This window comes from Rhinocladiella mackenziei (assembly GCF_000835555.1).
Source record: "Rhinocladiella mackenziei CBS 650.93 unplaced genomic scaffold supercont1.9, whole genome shotgun sequence".
In the NCBI taxonomy this organism is placed as follows: Eukaryota; Fungi; Ascomycota; class Eurotiomycetes; order Chaetothyriales; family Herpotrichiellaceae; genus Rhinocladiella; species Rhinocladiella mackenziei.
Genome location: NW_013550596.1, coordinates 1,284,517 through 1,303,556, shown reverse-complemented (window position 1 = coordinate 1,303,556; position 19,040 = coordinate 1,284,517). Strand labels below are relative to the sequence as shown.

At 49.6% G+C, this 19,040-nt stretch overlaps 8 protein-coding genes across 8 annotated transcripts; 4 read left to right on the top strand and 4 right to left on the bottom strand.

The window, feature by feature from the left end:
• Positions 1 to 1,316: 1,316 nt before the first annotated feature.
• On the top strand, positions 1,317 to 3,445 carry Z518_10679 (uncharacterized protein; the record flags this gene model as incomplete). The annotated part of the gene is made up of 4 exons (XM_013412221.1): positions 1,317 to 2,074; positions 2,146 to 2,274; positions 2,394 to 2,922; positions 2,981 to 3,445. 4 exons carry the CDS (start codon positions 1,317 to 1,319, stop codon positions 3,443 to 3,445), a joined length of 1,881 nt encoding a protein of 626 aa, XP_013267675.1.
• An 893-nt stretch (positions 3,446 to 4,338) lies between these two features.
• Z518_10678 (uncharacterized protein) lies at positions 4,339 to 5,546 on the top strand (the record flags this gene model as incomplete). The annotated part of the gene is made up of 5 exons (XM_013412220.1): positions 4,339 to 4,744; positions 4,804 to 4,902; positions 4,980 to 5,043; positions 5,119 to 5,396; positions 5,461 to 5,546. The coding sequence occupies 5 exons, from the start codon at positions 4,339 to 4,341 to the stop codon at positions 5,544 to 5,546; spliced, it is 933 nt and encodes a 310-aa protein (XP_013267674.1).
• A 228-nt stretch (positions 5,547 to 5,774) lies between these two features.
• On the bottom strand, positions 5,775 to 6,803 carry Z518_10677 (uncharacterized protein; the record flags this gene model as incomplete). The annotated part of the gene is made up of 1 exon (XM_013412219.1): positions 5,775 to 6,803. One exon carries the CDS (start codon positions 6,801 to 6,803, stop codon positions 5,775 to 5,777), a length of 1,029 nt encoding a protein of 342 aa, XP_013267673.1.
• Positions 6,804 to 7,298: 495 nt separating this feature from the next.
• Positions 7,299 to 8,873, bottom strand: Z518_10676 (uncharacterized protein; the record flags this gene model as incomplete). Its single annotated transcript, XM_013412218.1, has 1 exon — positions 7,299 to 8,873. One exon carries the CDS (start codon positions 8,871 to 8,873, stop codon positions 7,299 to 7,301), a length of 1,575 nt encoding a protein of 524 aa, XP_013267672.1.
• Positions 8,874 to 9,723: 850 nt separating this feature from the next.
• On the bottom strand, positions 9,724 to 11,791 carry Z518_10675 (uncharacterized protein; the record flags this gene model as incomplete). Its single annotated transcript, XM_013412217.1, has 2 exons — positions 9,724 to 11,670; positions 11,717 to 11,791. The coding sequence occupies 2 exons, from the start codon at positions 11,789 to 11,791 to the stop codon at positions 9,724 to 9,726; spliced, it is 2,022 nt and encodes a 673-aa protein (XP_013267671.1).
• Positions 11,792 to 12,349: 558 nt separating this feature from the next.
• Z518_10674 (uncharacterized protein) lies at positions 12,350 to 13,713 on the top strand (the record flags this gene model as incomplete). Its single annotated transcript, XM_013412216.1, has 2 exons — positions 12,350 to 13,310; positions 13,361 to 13,713. 2 exons carry the CDS (start codon positions 12,350 to 12,352, stop codon positions 13,711 to 13,713), a joined length of 1,314 nt encoding a protein of 437 aa, XP_013267670.1.
• Positions 13,714 to 14,909: 1,196 nt separating this feature from the next.
• On the top strand, positions 14,910 to 17,009 carry Z518_10673 (uncharacterized protein; the record flags this gene model as incomplete). The annotated part of the gene is made up of 3 exons (XM_013412215.1): positions 14,910 to 15,007; positions 15,060 to 15,798; positions 16,116 to 17,009. The coding sequence occupies 3 exons, from the start codon at positions 14,910 to 14,912 to the stop codon at positions 17,007 to 17,009; spliced, it is 1,731 nt and encodes a 576-aa protein (XP_013267669.1).
• A 638-nt stretch (positions 17,010 to 17,647) lies between these two features.
• Z518_10672 (uncharacterized protein) lies at positions 17,648 to 18,880 on the bottom strand (the record flags this gene model as incomplete). The annotated part of the gene is made up of 3 exons (XM_013412214.1): positions 17,648 to 18,350; positions 18,410 to 18,513; positions 18,587 to 18,880. 3 exons carry the CDS (start codon positions 18,878 to 18,880, stop codon positions 17,648 to 17,650), a joined length of 1,101 nt encoding a protein of 366 aa, XP_013267668.1.
• Positions 18,881 to 19,040: the final 160 nt, after the last annotated feature.

Sequence of the window (19,040 nt, the reverse complement as noted above, 5' to 3'; positions counted from 1 at the left end):
GGAATTTGTCTGGTTAGGGCTTGGCGTTGTGTAGCGACGCCAAGAGTGACGTGCTGGCCCAATCACGTAAACCTATAGCTTGGCAGTGTCACGTAGGCACGTGTGCACTCCTCCTTCCCGCTCCGTCATCCATGATGTCGATATCCTCGATATCGAGACGATCCACGCATCGGATCCAGTCTGTGGACCGCCCTTCACGACTATTTTCCGTTCCACAAACATCGGATCCAATCCGTAGACCATGTGAACCCCCGGGGGCCCCTTCCACTCGACGTGGTTCATGGATTGGATCCGATGAAATCACCCGCATCGCACCCATCGGATCCAGTCTATACACCGCCCAACCATTGACGGATTAACCTTTTTCCGGGATCACGTGCTCCCTCGACATGGCCCATGGATTGGATCCGATGAAAGTCCCACGGATTAACCATTTTCCGAATCACCATCAGCGGATTAAATATTTTCCGGGACCTTCGCCATCGGATCCAATCTATGGGACCACATTGCCCTTCCGGGGGGTGCCCTCTCAACTCGACATGATCCATGAATTGGATCCGATGAAATCCCCCGTCGCCCACCTAACTCCGAACGGATTAAACATTTTCCAGGGGGCGCGGCCTCTCACTCGACGTGGTTCATGGAGAGGATCTGCGAAACCGAATAACAGCCCAATACGTACATTTTGGTGGTGGTAATTTAAATATTACGCGACGAACGCGATGCAAGGTCACTTTCACGTAAGTTATCGGTGCTCAGACTCGTTTGGCAAAAAATTTAAAAAACTTTTTGATTAGTTCGCGCTCCAGCGCTTAAACAGACCAATCAGCGCTCGCGCTTGTCAACCGCAGTCTGATTCATCTGAGACAAAAATAATGTTAACTTACATAAATTTACCCTCCGAGCTAGAGATTGTCGTTGTTCGTCCGTCGAATCAAGTAATGGAGAATAACCCCAGATATTATTCCCAGTTTCGAGCTGATTTCCAGGTCCGGAAAAGCCATGTGGTCACTTGCCTTCGTTATCTAAAGGCCAACCACCCCGATTATCGATACATCACCATTTCCCTTGACCGACTCGAAAGATTACCGGTTGATGATGATATTTCCTCATCGTTCCCTTCGATGAGGAGGCTGGGAGAGAGCGGATCTTTGCCATGGCCTTTCCCCCTCTCTACCCTACAGGTCGGGGCGATTTTTAACGCCGCCCGACAGCGAAAGGTTGATTTGAACGATTACGCTCGACATCTGATGTGTTATCACGATGGGAGATTCGGCCGACATCCCCGCCGGCGGTTTTTGATCTTTAACCTCCTGATGCGCCGAAGGGCGAGCAATTCGGCCCGTTTTTATGTGTCGAAGGCGTCGGGGTTAAAGGATCTCACCCGTGAAGCGTTAACGGAGGCCTTGCTGACGGATGAGTCTCTCCTCCCTCAGATTGTTCGTCAGGGTTCGGCGTTGAATGGAACTCGCCCGTTCTGGAGAAATAAGAGGACTGGGCTGCAGGCGCAAGCCCGCTTTCTCTCGCCCGAACCGTCATCGGTGTTTCTCACCTTTAGTGCCGCCGATATGCAATGGGAGGACTTGCATCGACACTTCCCCGGATTTTCGGCCGCGGCGAGGAGGGATGATCGTCTTCGGCGCCAATTCATTTGGGAGATGGTTCAAAGCCACCCACACATCATCGCCTCCTACTTGGATATCCGCTTTCGGGTCTTCAAAGAGCGCGTTTTGCGGCCCTTCTTTGGCTATACGGACGAGTGGTCCCGGTTTGAGTGGCAGGCTCGAGGCTCCGGCCACTTACACTGGCTCTTTTGGATCCCATCGGCACCTCCCCTCGATGTCGCAACGCCCGACGCCCGAGCCCGATTTGCCCAGTACTGGGGTGTCCGTATCACGGCCTGGAATCCGGACCAGCTCCGGCTCCCTGATGCACGAAACCCGGCGTCCCTGGCCCGTTCGGATGTCGCTAATACGGCCGATCAATTTGCTGCATTCCTCAACCGACTTCAGGTGCACTCGGCGTGTAGAGCGCCTTACTGTTTACGGCCGAAACGAGGATCGGAAGTCCCGTCGTCCTGCCAGTTTTTCTTTCCACGGCCGCTTTTCCTCGTCCCGGTGGTGACGCAGGAGACTAACCACAAAGGGTGGTTATTTTCTTCAGCCCAAAACTAGGCGAATCTGGACCAGTGTTCACCGATCGTCACGATGGGGTGGATGGCGAATACGGACATCCAACCGCCGACCAGCTTGCCTGCCGTCCTGTCTTATATAGGTAAGTACGTATCCAAGCCGGAAAAGTTATCTCTGTCGTATACCGAGCTCCAGTCGCAAATCCTCCCATACGTGAACGACCGCGCCCCCTTTGTCGTTCGTCTCGAAGATGCTCAATAGACTTATTGGAGAACGGGATTGGTCAGCACAGGAGGTCTCCCATCTCCTTCTGCAGATTCCGGTTCAGCATTCGTCGCGGGAAGTCGTCAACCTCGATTGCCGGCCCGAAGATGACCTGATTGTCTTGGAGTCGGGGGACATTTCGGCCAGGCGATCGGTTCTTACGAAGGCATCGAGATCGTCTGACCGATACGAGAAACGGGAACGCCGCCCCTCCGGGCCTCAGTCTTTTGAGCTGCCTCCAGTTTTGGGATTGGCTGACGTGGAAGATCCGGCCGCGGGCGGGTTCACGGGTCATCAACTACCACCCCAGGCATCCGAACGATCCGAAATCTCTGAGTTATTCGGACTATTGCCGCGTCAAATTGATGCTCCATCATCCATTTACGGACTGGTCCGATCTCCTCTCCGTCGAGAACGAGAGCTACGGATCATATATCGACGCATTTCGGGCCTGTCGACGTTTACATACACACCCGCTAGACTTCTACGAACGACCCGGAAGGAGAAGGCTCGGATTCGGACTCGAGTTCGGACGATAAAGATCCCCCGGAGGAGGCCGAAAATGAACATCCCCTGACTTCGAGGTTTTGGCGCGCCGGCGGCCAGGGGCAGATTTGCCCACCCATGGGGACTTACTGGACGGTTTAGGGAGCCGGGAAATCGACCGTGCGTATGACTGGTCGACGCATATCGGGCGGTATGGTGATCTACGTCCAGATGTCTGGGAGCAAATCAAGGCCGAAAATCCGATTGAGTTGGTGGTGGATGTGAATTCCTCGCCCGAACCATTGAATCAGGAGCAGAAAAAGCTCTATGACACGATCGTCACCCACTACACGAATGAGATCAGCCTCACGAGACTCTCCGCGCCATCACAACTTCTTCTGAACGTGGATGGGGAGGCCGGGGACCGGAATGACGTTTACCCTACTCAAAGCATGCGCCAGGATACAGGAGATCGCGACAGCCGCCGGAAAGGGCAACCCTGTCTTTCGGGCGGCTCCGACAGGCATTGCTGCATTCAATATCGTAGGCAAGACCCTGGATAGCCAATGATTCTGACCTTCTCATCTTTCAGAGATGATGGTCCTCGGCCACTCTCATTTCGTAGACTTTCCAGCAGCGTGCCCTTTGAAAGCCATTCATTCCTTATGGTTCGCTGGTGAAGTTCAACGATCTTTCTTCGGACAGCAAAGTATAATCCGACGGCATGCTCCGCCACTGAAACAGAATTGGAATTGGCACAGTTCAGCACCCGGATGTTGCGTTTTTGGCAGACCTCCAAGTCGACACAGTCCGTCCCAACGGACATGATCGTGATCGCCTGCAATTTGGGGGTGACATTGCGGGAGAGAGTAATCGATTGTAATTGGAAAAGTCGTGATTATGAGAATGTTTGCATCCTTTGTTCTCTCGTGCAATACATACAACGAGTCTCGAGGTGTTCTTTCAAAGACCCTCACATCTAGCCTGCCCGATGGTCTCTCAAATGAAGGAACAGGACAAAAGAAGGATTCCAAAGCCACAATTTAGAAACTTTTGACACGGGATCATCCGTTTGGCCGAGTCCGCCGACTTTCCAGCCACGGACTGGCTAACACGGGCTTGAAGGAAGGCGACAATGATTGTTTTAAGTCAAATCGATTTGATCCTTGTCCCAGATAGGTTTCAGCAGATATCCGAGATTCTGATATTAATTGGTGAAAAAGCACTTTCGGAGCAGTGCGCAGCTCGATAGACCCACTCCAAGGGGACAGACACGCCGGATGGAACACTTTTATTTCTCTGAAAATTGATGAAGGAACCCCTCTGGTTTCATTGAGAGACCACTGCCACAGTTCTTTCATATCAGAGTCCCAATGCCGCTGGACTACCTGATCGCAATCAATTTTCCACAGGGTGTAGCCGGCGAAACTCCTTTTGTACAACACCTCAAGCAAAAATGGCAACAACTACGACATCGACAAGAACGGAGTCCTTCACGATCTCCACCGCTCCCAAGGATGGCGAAGGAAACGGACGAAAAAACACTTCTTTGAATCCTAGCGGCGATCCTGGGTTGGCATTCCCAGATGACGACCAAACTTTGCCGCCGGTCTTCACGGACAAATACAAGGAGAGGCAATTTCTCAAACACCGTCTTGCATTGGCATTCAGAATTTTTGGAAAACATGGTTTTGGGGAGGGCGTGGCTGGACACATCACATTGCGAGATCCCATTGACCCGAACACATTTTGGGTGAATCCCTTTGGAATGGACTTCTCTTTGATCACAGAGGATGACTTAATCTTGGTGGACTCCAATGGTAAAGTCATTGATGGTGGACGAAACAGACTCTTGAACTACGGTAGGTATTCGCCATGAATCTTCATTGTCGTCTCCCCCGAGCTTACCGGCACTCCGCAGCTGCATTTGCAATCCATTCCGAGATACATCATGCGAATCCAAAGATTATGTGTGCTGCCCATTCACATAGTCTGTGGGGCCGAGCTTTTTGTGCAACTGGTGAGCCAATTCTTCATTTTTGACGATTTCATCACTGTGTTGAACGGAAAAGACATCTGACTGTCAAATCCCACTAGGCCGTGAATTACAAATGCTCTCACAAGATGCTTGCGTTTTCTACAAGGATCATGCAGTCTACCGGTATCGATCCCCACGCATTTTATAGCTTCACCCATGCTCATGCCTCATGAAATATTGTTCTAACCCCGACCTCAGCAATTTTGCAGGTGTTGTCCTCGACGCCGAGGAAGGCAGACATATCGCAGCCTGCTTAGGGAAGAAGAAAGCCCTCATTCTTGCCAACCATGGCCTTCTGACAGCTGGTGCAACCATCGAAGAAGTCGTGGCTTGGTTTATCCTATTTGAGAAGGTGTGTCATAATCAGTTGATAGCCGATGCATCCTCTGCCGGGAGTGGAGTTCCATTGGTCGAAATAGGACCAGCTGAGGCTCAGTCGACATGGGAAGCACTGGGACATAGCAGGGCCGGATACTGTGAGTCTCTTATCTCGCCCCTATCCCAAGGTAAGGCAATGTGTGCTGACGAGCCTCCGCTCAGTTATGGGATTGCCCAAATTCCAGGTGGCGGAGTGGGAGGAATTTGGTGAAAGGACCTTCCTGGGAAAGGGCTTGGAGCCTTTGTGACTGCAATGACATGGTGTCGAGATAAACCCAGGGCCAAATGAAGGGCCTGCAAAACAATCTAGTCAAGGACGAAGCGGCAATATGATACCAGTAGTCAAATATTCCAATATTCATATTCCTAAACCGTTAGTATATTGTCCATTGCCCAGTATCTGTCCCCAATTCTCCTCATATTTTTACGAGTTCAACTTTCCTAGGCTGGTAGTTCTTCTTTACATAATTCATTTACTAGTTGAGTTTCTCAGTGATACAGAAATCCTGATAAACCATGCCGCAGATCCATTCAACGACAGGCTCGTAAAGTAACATCTTGCTCTTGGCGCCTTTCATAGCTCCCAACATTGCAACCCAGTTGAGCACTTCGTGGCCTCCATGGCCAGCCTGCTCCTCAACTTCCTCGTATGTCAGGTTCTTCATGTATTCCGTGTCACCTTCGGAGTATTTCTCCATGAAATGTCGGTCCCAGTCCCAGTTCACAAGAGGATGTTTGGAATTGAGAGGATATTCGTTCTTCTTGGCCATTTCAATCTCGTAGTTGTCAAAGTCGACAAAGAGACGGGGATCCTGCTTCAAGTACTCCTTGCCTTCGGTTTGATAGCGCTTGATACGCTGAAGGAACGGGTCTGTGGGTGGATCACCGCCCTGAATGGGGCTCCAGTATGGGGGCCAGTGGGAGAGGCCTCCAGTGGAGATGAAGGCGACTCTCGTGTCCTCGGAAAAAGCAGTTTCAACACCGTGACGGACGGCTTCTCCCAGGTTGTATGCCCTCCTGTAAGAGATCAGGGGAGGGGTGAAGACGTTGATGAAAATGGGAATTATGGGAACATTGGCCAGCGACTCTTCGACCCCCATCAATTTCCATGGCATGAGTAAGTTGTTGCCATACTCGCATGGCCCGGCACGTGCGATATCGTATCCTTGACTGGTAAGACTGGCCAGGAGTTTCTCGGCTAGAGCAGGAGCGCCTGGAAAGACAGTCGTTTTATCTATCCGCAGAGTTTCCATCCACTGGTCGGCAGGGCCAACATGTTGATCTGCAATACCCATTGTCACTGGGGGACACAGGTTGCGGAAAAAATTCTCGAAATGATCATCGAGGAATGCAATGATCACATCTGGTCGAGATGACTCGATCGAGATGCCCAGTGATCTCGTTGCATTCTCTGTACGCTCACGGACTTTGGGATCGGCAGTTTCAGGAAATGCCAAAGCTCCCGGAGCATGGGAGAGCCCAACAGCGGCCACGACTTTGCCCATTGTTCCGGGGTCTTGTGATCGTACAGCGTGGAGTTCCAAGGCAAACAGTTGACTGTCTGGGAAAGAAGTCGGAGAAAGGAATCATGAAATCTCTACCCCAAGAGACTATCATGGATATATTGACCTCCAGGTCAAAACATGGCTTTGATTCCCCACAATCATTCGAGTAGTCCGATCCCCAATCTAGACCCCGAGTTGCGATCCCACTCCGTGCATCACGGAAGATATCCCACTCTGACTGGAGCAGACCCTCAGATATGCTCGGAGGTGCGCGCACCCTCGAAACAGGGTCCTCGACAAGCCCAACCTGTCACATCGGTCGATCAAAAGATGGTGGGGCAGGGAATCCCGGTACGACAAGGGGGGCAGCGTTGATAGAACTTAGAGACGTGTTGATCTTACAATAAGCTCTAATGCGACCTCCTTCTCCAATCTCCATCTATACGACCTAGTAAGATCGGATCATATATCTCTCTATATTCTATCTTCGCTATGTTACTGGCAGTTCTGTGCGTAGTACTTCACCAGAACGTGTTTTAATATCTGGTCTGAAAGCTGCCGGTAGATATCCCTCATCCCCACCAATCCTGGCCACTTTTCTGCGCAGAAGGTGAGCAGTATCAAACATGAGTTCGATATCTGACATAAACTCTCAAGATTGATCCTGGCTGTTTCTTGGAGATAATCGGGGTTGACTATCATCGTCTGGAAAGGAATCCGCCCATCTAAGTAAAAGAGAAAGTATGCCGTGATCGTCATACTCGCGAGGAATATGTAATGTGCCGACATAAAAGTCATTGGATAAGTTCCGAGCACACTGTCTCGCGGTGCACGTAGAATTTCTTCGTAGACCTCAATTAGCCTTCCAGCTGACAAGAAGATTTCAGACGGTATGTATTCAATGTGACCTGGTTGAAAGCTTCCGTCACGCACCGAATTCAAGGCCTCCATCATCAAGGGTTGGAAAAGGAAAAGGATCGTTGCGTGAAAAGCCACCGTACAAGTAAGTTGACCCACACCGGCGGGAGCGATGACCTCCTTCGTCTTGGTATACCAAGTGTCCAGGGTGGTAAGCCGTGTTTGATACCACGACATATCGCGGTTCGCAGCCCCATCAAAGAGATAGAGCTGATTGAACAGCTTGGATCGAAGAGAGACCAGTCGATAATGTTCAATGACGAAATGTGATTCAACACCCACAGGAGTCTCCTCGCCAACGCCGAGTATGTTGGAATTGGGACATTCGGCGGTGACTATTGCGTCCGGAAATTCCGACGGCCGGCCGAAGAGTTGGCTCACTATCTTCTCGAGAGTGTATAAGCTCCAAAAAATATTCTTCTGCTGTTCACGGTTCACCACGGAGACATCGGATCCGGACTCCGTATGATAACCCAGTTCCAGACACAGACGGCATGCGTAATCCAAGAGTCTCCATATATCTCCCTTCCGAGGCCGAAAGAGACAATATATGATCAACAACATCAATGCACGAAGGGAATCGGCCGAGACTTCTGAGGTCACTTCGGCGATACATTTCAATGCTTCGACATAGCATCCATGATCACAGGCAATCCTGCTAGCATTGTGCCGCGATCTGCTAGCGCTGGCAATTGCTGCAATAATCTTGATGCGAAAGAATTGATGGGCTTGTTGGCCTTTGAGGGTGCCAGGGTCAATGTCGTTGCTTTGAATGTCCCAGTAGGCTTCCAAATCCAGCCCAATGGCCTGTTCGTCCAAGCAGGGATATAAAATGTGGATGGATCTCATGTACAGCTCCACGGACCGTTCTACCATAGACTTGGTTATTGTGCAATTGCAGCTGCCATGGAAGTCGGCCGGCTCCATATCGGTAGTGATATGACTGCCAATTTTGGGAAGAGAAAATCTCGGGTCATTGCGGACCTTGGCCACGATGAAGACGGCGAGTGAAAAGGCCGAGCTAGCACCGAAATAGCGAAGAGTTGGTCCTTGAGGAGTTGTAACCGGAAAATGAAATCCACTTTCTCTGAATCCTTTAGGAATCTTGATGTTTCGGGCTGGTTCCGGACCATCTATTTGTTCGATTCCCATCTGGAAAGAAGGCGAATTGGTTGTTCTGCATTGTATTGTTCCAGTTTGGTGACATTCAGATATTTGCCGCTGCAACTTTTCCGCGCTTCTGAGGAGAGAATAAACATAGCTGACAACGTCAGTGCTGGAGACCTGGACTGGAGTTGAATTGGATTACCTTCTGGGCAGCACTTGCTTGAGGGCATGGTCGTAGAAGAGGCATTCTTCATTTGCCCTTTTGCATCGACCACAAGAGGGAAGGAGAGTATCACATCGCCGCCGACCTTTCTGGCATCTTTGGCAACTTGGAAGAGTCCTCAAAGCCTTCGAGATATCTTGGAGAAAGGCGGAGTCGCTGGACAGTAGAGAGTCTAATGCTGACATGAGACTGACTCGAGGATATGGTATTTTAGAAATTCCAAGACAAAACAATTTATCAAGTTGGATTTCTGGAAGGATGCGAAGTTTGGGAAAGATCGGGGACCATATCCCCTCCCGTGGTGCATAATCCACCATCTGTTAACCCCACTTCCCGTAATATTAACGAATGAAATGTATTTGGATTGGACGATAAGCAAAACTACCTGAATTTACCGATAATTCGGACGGTCCGGCAATCTGACAGCTGCCTGCGTTGAATGTATTACCCATTGTCGCTTCTGAGACTACCACCAGGGCTCCCAGATCACATTCAACCAGCCATTTCATCGACTTTTTGGGATGTTTCGCTATCAAAGTATTCAAACATCGGGCATAAGTTAGGGAAACCTTCTTGATGAGATCCTGTCGATCCCTTTTTTTCTTTTCATCCCCGAATTCCAGCTACTCGGCTCTCTGGTAGCTCAAGGAAAATTCTCTTCTTTTGCACGAGTTATGTGAATGACACTAATAGGTCATCTGGTTTGCTAAAATCCCCCCAGCTGTATTTGTCAGTATTGCTAGCCAGAGTCTCCAAGAAGGCCTCGTCCCAGTTCAGATTATCGTTAGTGATGCCACCCATGTTGCCCAGATCTGGTAAATTTGTCGAAAATCCGATCCCGAAGTAAGTTTCATTGTAGGTTGACGTAGGAAGCAGGAACTTGTTCAGCTCCGCATCGAGAGCGGGCGGATAAATGAGCGATTGCGTTGACATCTTCATCAAAACACCAGTGATCAAAGGCGCCAGAAGACGTTCAAAGCTCGCCGCAAAGGTGGAGATTTCTGGCCATCCATGAGCTGCTAGAGCCAACAAATTTGATGTGAATATTTTGGTCTTTTCAAAAATTTCCTCGGCGGTGTATCTGGTAACAATCCCCTCGAAGGCATGTCGTAGACAAAAGATTGCAACCATGGCACTTTCGGCGGTATTTTGGGCGGCCAACCACGGCTTTCGCAGGAAACCATTCAGAATAGATTCTCGGTTGTGTCGCGCAGATCTGCAAGCGGCCTCGAACGCCGTCACTAGGCTCTCCGGGGACGGCATTGGATTTCGTGGCGAAGGTCGATGAATGCGAGCGAGTCCATGAGCATAAGCAAATTCGACTGCATTATCGACGGATTGGTTGTCACGATACCAACGGCGTAACATTCCCTCCACTCGAGCGAGCCAATCTTGCCAGTCCCGATCTAACGGCTTTTCTTGGAAATGAACCTCTGTAATCTCTGATTGAATCCTGCAGTATCTGGTCCAGTCCAATGTGACTTGTTTTGGTGGAATCGACGATTCCTCGGGGGATTCGGATGCTCCTTGAGGAAAATTTGCATTGATGATTGCGTCTGGAATGTACAACGGTCGTTGAACGGCTGGCGATATGGTCCGATCCATACAATATGCCGCCCAAAACAGTCTTCTCCTAAGTTCGATTGTGTCTCTATCAAGCTCAACTGATCGAACCGGTTCCCTGTGAAGGCCGAGTTCAAGGCAGCATCTCATGGACGCTCCATTCAAGATCCAGATGTTAGCACATTTCGGATTAATTTCGGCGTATTGAAGGATCAATAAAGTTGCCTGAAGACTGGCGAGATCTGTCGGGTACGACAGGCTTGTTGACAGGTGCGAGATCGCTTCTTGAAATAGAACCTCAGAGAAGGCAAGGCAGCGGGACTCATGCTGAGTTTTAGCACATCCAAGTGTCGAGGAGATTGCAAGTATCAAGTATATGGCGAGGAAGTGAAAGGAAGGTCTCACTCTCTTCGCGGTTGTCTTGGTCCTCAATTCGCGCATGGTTGCCAGGACCAGATCGAGATTTTGATTGATTTCGACCTGAGACATGACTGGGGAGATTGGAAATATGTGACGAATATATTTCCGAACCAAAGTATGCAAGACATGTTCAGGTAGAGTTGAGAGTGTCGATACATCAACACTTTCGTCTCCCGAGCTGGCCGGAACAGGGACACGACGAGATTCAGGGCTTTGGCCTGTGACGGATGGAAGCACAGCTGATGGTGTCAATCCCATACGAACACGAGACACAAGGTCGGTCAACGCCGGATCAGTTGGCATGGTTGCTCCTATCATGGAGCGAAATTCCGAGCTGCGAATGATATTTGATTCGAGGTCATCTTGGGGATGTGGTTGACTCAATTCTTCGTACGATCCGGCGGCTGCGGACGACCATGCCCATGGATCTTCGACTCCCCGAGGGAGTGCATCATGGCTATCGACAAGGTCATTCTCTTTATGAGCTTGGATTTCAATTTCCCATTGAGCAATTTGGGACTCCAAGAACTGAACCAGGCTTCGTGGTACATGAGCATTACTGTCAATGGTGCTGACACCCGTGCACTGGTGGTTCGTGGTCTCACATTGAGTACAAACTGGCAAACGACGGTCGCACTGTCTTGATGAGTCGGAGAAAACCAAAGCGATATACGCATCATACCTTGATCTTGCGTTTCCTACACCGCGCGCACGAGAGTACTCTTCTGGCGCAGGAAGTATTGGGTGGCGTCCCCATGGCTGGCATGCGCCCGGGGCCGCCCTCGGGATTCCAATTCCTTGAAGTAGGAAATATGAAAAGGCCCATCTCGGTCATCGGCGCAGTTTTAGCTCGACCTACGGCCGAAATCTAAAGGATCTCATCAGTAACCTTGCGCTCAGCTCCGGCATGACAGATATGTTCTTCGATCCCACTCAACGTCTCTCCCCGAATCCACTTTTTCCTCTGCGCTTTTCACAAACGCTTTTTGCTTAATTTCCTTACGTGTTCATCCGCAGACAACCTCTGTCATGTTGTTTTTTCAATTCAGCTCCGTAGAACGTATGAATTATGGCACAAAAGTGGGGCCGTTCGCGGCCCGGAGCACACCGCATTACGAGCATTGTCACTCACTAGCCTCTTTTGAGATGGAATGCAACCAATGTCGAATGGTAAGGATTGTATTCTTTTGAACCAGACCATTTTTTTGCATTGTGTTGATGAATACTCCCACTCTTGTCGCACTCAAACTGCCACGTGGATTCTCTAGGCCAAACGGGCTGAATAGCCAGTGTTTACTTACCAGTCATCGCCAGAATGGGCTTCGAAGACAAGAAGATTGCGATCATTGGTGGCGGTTTAGGTGGAATGTCGTTTGCAAATGCTGCCGTCCATGTGGATTTGCATAACATCAGCCTCTACGAACAGGCTCCGAAGTTCACCGAGGTTGGTGCTGGTGTCAATATCACAAAGAATGCAAATCGCATTCTGGACGCATACGGCCTTAAAGAGTCCATGACATGGAAGTCCTCCCGAAATCCTCCCTGCTATATGGAATATCGCAACTACAAAACAGGAGAGTATTTGGGACAAATTGAGGAATTCGGCGAGCCGGCATCGCGGCAAATCCATCGAGCACACTTGCTGGATGTTCTCAAAGAACGTCTTCCCGCCTCAATGTTACACACGGGCAAGAGACTCAGATGGATTCAATTCAACGGCTCCCAGTATGTCCTCGATTTTGAGGACAATACTGCCGCCAGTGCGGACATCGTCATCGGCTGTGACGGAATTAAATCTGTTGTGAGACAACATCTAGGCATCATGGATAGCCCCAAATATTCAGGTCAGATGGTGTACCGGGGTTATGTTCGCTACGAAGATCTCTCGAAGGAGGCGGCGGACATTTTTAGGAAGACTGTCGTTTTTCGTGGTCACAAGAAGCACATTCTGACCCTACCAATCGGAAATGACGACTCTAAGACGGCTCGTATTGGGGTGATTGGTTTTATGACTGAATCATTGGACTCTTGGACGTCGGAAAGTTGGTTGGCTTCGGCTCCTATTGACGACCTTCATGCACATGTCCGAGACTGGGCATCTCCCATTCAAGAACTGATTGCCGGACTGCACGCGTATTCTCCAGACGGAACAATGTTGAAGCAGACTCTATATGTGCGTGATCCTATCGACAAGTGGTATCACATTGAGGAGTCCAACTCTTCATGCGGGATCGTGTTGGTTGGGGATTCTGTTCATTCGACACTCCCTCACCAAGGTGTGTGACCCAGACTCCTCTATTTTGGGGTTGTTCTAACAATCCCTTAGGCCAAGGAACTTGTATGGCAATTGAATCTGGTATTGCCCTTGCTACCATCCTGCGGAGCTGGGCTTCCGACGATTTGGAAGCGGCGTTTCGCTTCTACCAAGATATTCGCAAGCCTCGAACCGACAAGGTTACTAGGACAAGTTACGAGGCCGGATTGCTTGCCTCAGCTGACCTACCAGACTCTTTTACCACCGACTTCAACCCGGAAGCGTTGAGAAAAAGGATGGAATGGATTATGGAGGAAGACGTTCTATCCGAAGTCATGATCAAAGGTGCAATCTTCTTCAGCAAGCAGCCTAGGAGTTCGGCCGGGCCAGATTCCGCAGAAGCCCCTCTGCAGGCCAACTTATGACCTGAAAATCGTCAACAGTGGAGATCAACCTCTCCTATTCATCCACGCCCAGGATGAGTAAAATGGGGTTTTTGGACTTTCAAAACTATAGTTGATTGACGTGGGACCGTTTCAACCCCCCCGACATCTGAAACTAATATACATAGTCATGATATCGTCACCAATGGTGTACTTCCGCCCTTCCATTCCTTCCTTGGGCTCAGAACTGTGATTCTCATGTACCCTCGTATGCTATACTTCCATCAAGGCCTCTTCACCTCGTTCAAGCAAGGCATCAGTACATGGCCATATTCTGTCGAACCATGTGAAGTCGATGAGTACCTCTCATTCGGGAGCTCACTGACCACGATATCAAGCTTTAGACCGACCATAAGTTTGAGCCGTCTGGTCCAAAATCGCGCGATCCACTATTTCCTTGTTCACCTAGACTGGGACGTTCCTCAAAGAATTGACCTGTTGGTATCGTTTAAGTGAAGGGAAGTCAGAGGGTTGCAGGAAAAAAGGAAAAATTTCTCGATCCCGCTCCGAGACATTGTTGAACCAGCAAGACTTGACGAAACGGAATGGCGACATGAGGTTACGCCTGATATTGACCAGTTTCCGCTGAGGGGCGGATGTTGAAGTATCACGGACCAGAGGCTGGAATGTAAGGGTCGGCTCGATTCAAGTGAACATATGGTTGTGTTGAAGCTTAGATGAGAAAGACCATGACGTTTGAGAGCCGTCCAACTTAGATCGGTACAAGCTCATGGAGATAGCACTCATTGTTGTTTAGAGACTTTGTCCACTCTGGATTGTCCGTCTCTTAGCGTTTACTTTCTGCACAATTCAAAGAAGGCCCCTTGCGATGCAAGAATTCGTCTCGAAAAGCAAGACCACCGCGGTGTGTTTGTCAACGGCAATTTCTTCAACATCTGGACTACTGGAGACTCCGTATCCGTCGCGAATATCGCAGAAGGGCTTGACAACTAAGTACCCCATATATGTTGTACCTTGGAAGGCGGTGCGGCGGCGTCACTTGTTCCCGAAACGGATCAATCTCGGAGCCGCTTTTACTTTCCTTGGCACTGCAACAACTTTTTTTCGAGCCAACGGAAACGAACTTTGGCCAGCCGCTCGTATCTTCTTGGGGCCCTCTTTGCGTGACTATTAAGGGGAGATTGCTCGCTTTTCCTCCCTCCTCATCGATTTTCAATATGGGAGCTCGAAAGAAGGAGGTATCCCGCCGCGAGCGGCAGGGCGTCGCAACGGACGGCATGACAAATGTCAAAGTCAAGGGCGAGAATTTCTACCGGTACGCTCTAGGGGAGGCTAATCTTTGATTCTTAAGGCTAATGATAATGCAGAGATGCCAAAAAGCTTCGGACACTGAACATGCTGAAAGATGGCAAAGCGCAAAGAAATTCCGAAGGAAAAATTACGAGGGCTGCCTCGTACCAGTCCCGAGAAATCCCCAAAGCACGAGTCGAGCCGAATCGGAAATGGTTTGGAAATACTCGAGTTATTTCGCAAGATGCGTTGGACTCATTCAGACAAGCTGTGGCGGAGCGAGCCGCGGATCCATATCAGGTCTTGCTCAAGACAAATAAGCTGCCCATGAGTTTGATTCGGGACTCAGAGAACACAAAGAATGGAATCAAACAACACCAGGCTAAGATTGCTGTGGAATCTGAACCGTTTGCCGACACCTTTGGGCCGAAATCTCAACGCAAGCGGGTAAAGTTGAGTGCGAGTTCTATGGCTGATCTGGCCGACGAGTCAGTCAAGATGCACGACAACTATTTAGAACGTCTGGAAGAGAACAAGTTGTTGGGTGGACAAACGGCTGAACAATTGCAAGGACCGCAAGAAGGAGAACTCACCACTGCACGAGAACCAATTTTCTCCAAGGGCCAGAGCAAACGGATATGGAATGAATTATATAAGGTCATTGATTCTTCGGACGTCGTTATCCATGTGTTGGACGCCCGAGATCCTGAAGGTACAAGATGTCGGAGTGTCGAGAAATACATTCGGGAAGAGACGCCGCATAAGCATTTGGTATTTGTCCTGAACAAATGCGACTTGGTGCCCACCAGCATAACGGTGAGTTTTCAGCCCTGCTGCATCCGTTGGTTCAGCCCTTCCCTGGGTTTTTCCATTGCTAAGTCAAGGCTCCTTTCTGCATTCGCAAATTCCTCCATGAAAGTCGCCTGTTACAGCTTTGGTACATTAAGCAGCGCTCGCCGTCTTATTTTGAGGTGGTTACCGACATTGCATCCGTCTTGGAAGCTTCGTCTCCAGAGCGCACGGCGTGTTTCGTCTGAGTTGAGGTTTGCTTTGCCAAAACTTATTGGCTTTCATATCATAGCACGTCTCTTAGTAATGTCTCACACATACTAATGTTATCCTTCTATTTTCAGGCTCAATGGGTCCGATTGCTCTCGAAGGAATACCCTACACTGGCGTTTCACGCGTCCATGACGAATTCCTTTGGAAAGGGTTCCCTAATCACGCTGTTACGACAATTCTCAACTCTACATTCATCACGAAAACAGATTTCGGTAGGATTCATCGGGTATCCGAATACCGGCAAGTCCTCGATCATCAACACTTTACGAAAGAAACGAGTCTGCAATGTCGCACCCATTCCGGGCGAGACCAAAGTCTGGCAGTACATCACTTTAATGAAACGGATATATCTTATTGATTGCCCTGGAGTAGTCCCACCGAGTCAAGGTGGCACGGAAGAAGACATCCTTCTACGAGGAGTTGTTCGAGTTGAAAACGTGGAGCATCCCGCCCAATATGTCGAAGCCGTTTTACGACGGACACAGACCCGTCACATCGAAAGGACGTATGAAATCAAAGCGGAAGATTATAACGACGATCCGTTGGAGTTCCTCGGTATTCTGGCTCGTAAAGGTGGGAGGTTACTGAAGGGTGGGGAACCGGACGTCGATGGTGTTGCCAAGATGGTCCTAAATGATTTCTTGAGGGGCAAGATTCCCTGGTTCACGCCTCCACCGAAGAAAGAAGGCGTGGAAGCAGCAGATTCCGATGCTTCTGCGGAAGCCGTCGAGGGAAGAGAAGGTCGACTTGGCGAGATACCTGGGAAAAGAAAAGCCGAGACTGTCCAGAGTCAAGAAGAAGTAAATCGTGAAGGGGAAGGAGAAAAAGGTATATCCGCTGGTGACGCAGAAGAGCAAAGCGATGAATACCCTATGGACGATTTTGAAAAGTTCGACGACGAAGACGAAGATCATGATGACATGAGCAATTCTGAAAGCGACGGCGACGGCGGCACTGAACTATGATAGTTCATGTCCATCGTCGATAGAGGGTGCCATCAGTCGATCGATATAATTCAAATCGGCGACATTGAATGAATTAATTCACCTTCTTAAAACATGAACTCTCAATTCTTCTCTTTCGCTTCGCCGGTACCTCTTTGTTAGTCACATTGGACTAGCCCGCCCATGCTTTCCAGCCCTCCAGCCTTCCCTTCTTGAATTGAGGTACATGCTCACGTTACAACTAGCCTAACCAGACTTCGCAAATTTTCAAAGCTGTCGATATGAAAGAAAGGGTGAGATGGGACTCGATGTGGGACTGGGAGGCATTTCACTGACGAAATTCTGAACCTCTCCGTAGGAAAGTTGGCGAACCCTCTTCCCTCTCCCCCTCCCCCTTTTTGGGGCTCCCAGCGTTGGATCGCTTTTCGCTGACTTTTTGTGCAGTCACATCCCTGTCCCCGCCCATGTCCCCGGGGGGTGGTTCGGTCAGGACTTGGCTCAAATGCATTTTCACTCTCGTGGCAGCAACCTGGAAGTCCGAGAGGGCGTGATCAAGATTGAGCTTTTCGCTTTGGGATTCCCCAGAAATTTTCCAGACTACCAACCCTTCTTTCATTTACTTCTCCTACAAGCCGAGAATATAACGCCCATACATCTATCTACCTTATCTGGCGCATCAGTTGCAACCACAACACCCGATGTCGGGATCCTTTGATAGAAGCTTCCGACACGTTGGAATAACTGTTCTTAATCACCTTTCCACCCAAGTACTTCCACCAAACAATATCTCCAGGCGCAACCTTGCTTGATCCCGCCAATGTGATTCCTTTCATCAGCGTGACCCAGTCTTCGGCCGGAGTGCCCCAGTCCCTACCCGGCTGAGGCCAGTGTACATTGCTCATGTACACGTCTTTCCAGTCCTCGATCGTTATCCAGCCTCGTCTTTTGGCCACAATGCTGTTGCGGATGGGTTCTTTCCAGGTGTTGAACCAGGAGGTCTCACTTTGCACGGCGCATTGTCGTGGTGGTAGCAGTGAGGGCAAGATGGAGATTGGGATCGTTGAGGAGGGTGGTGAGCTGGCGTAAGGCCAGATCGTCTGGAAATGGGAGCATGTAGACTGTCCTTGCCCTAGCAATTTAGAAGAAGGGGTGATGGATTTTGCAAAGTGAGAAAAACAGCTCCACGAGACAGGCTTTGAAGAAATTGCGGCGGAGCCAGGTTTCAAGATAGTAAGTTTAGAATGATGCAGAGGAAAAGTGACTTCGAGGCACCCTTTGCATCTTGCTGTGACAACGAGATCCCGGATGGATGTCTCCAAGAATGAAGTATCCCAGTTCGTAACGATGCGCTGAAGTTGTAGACTAGTGACCATCATTAGCATATCAATTCGAGGAAACCACACCGGTGAGTCGGAGCGCACCATTCTTCCTGACCTTCGCAGAATTGTTGTACCCAATACTGAAGTGCTTCATTGTCTGAGAAACTATCTCTGTCCAGAATTTTCTGGCTTGTGAGACCGAGTGGCTGTGGGCATGACGAGTGGAGTGATGTCCAGGGTAAAATCAAAGTCTGTTCTCGTCGTTCCCCAGGAGTATACCTTGTCAATGTGCGTTCCCCGAATTCTAACTATCAGTCGCGGAGGTGGTGATAGTTGTTCTCCCGGCCCAGGGCCAATAACATAGCGATTGGTTTGATCATCGGAAACAACACTCTCGGAGATGCGGTAAGCTGCATAGTCAATTGAGGTCGAGTGAGGTGGAATAACGATTTCGGACTGGAAAGCATTATTATCGCAGTATGTTGGAGGAGGTTCATTATCCGGACCTACGGGATCAATGCACGTGGACACGTTTGGCCAAGTTTCGTCAGCCTTCGGTGTCCGGGGAGACATCGTTCGTAGAGCACGACTCAGGGGAAGTAGTCAAATTTTGAGATATGGAACGAAAAGAACCCATTTGGTTGACAAACCAGTTCAATCTGTACAGTTAACTGAGATGTGTGAAGGAAAGGAACGAGACACATTGACTGGGGCTCAAATGACCCATCTTCTT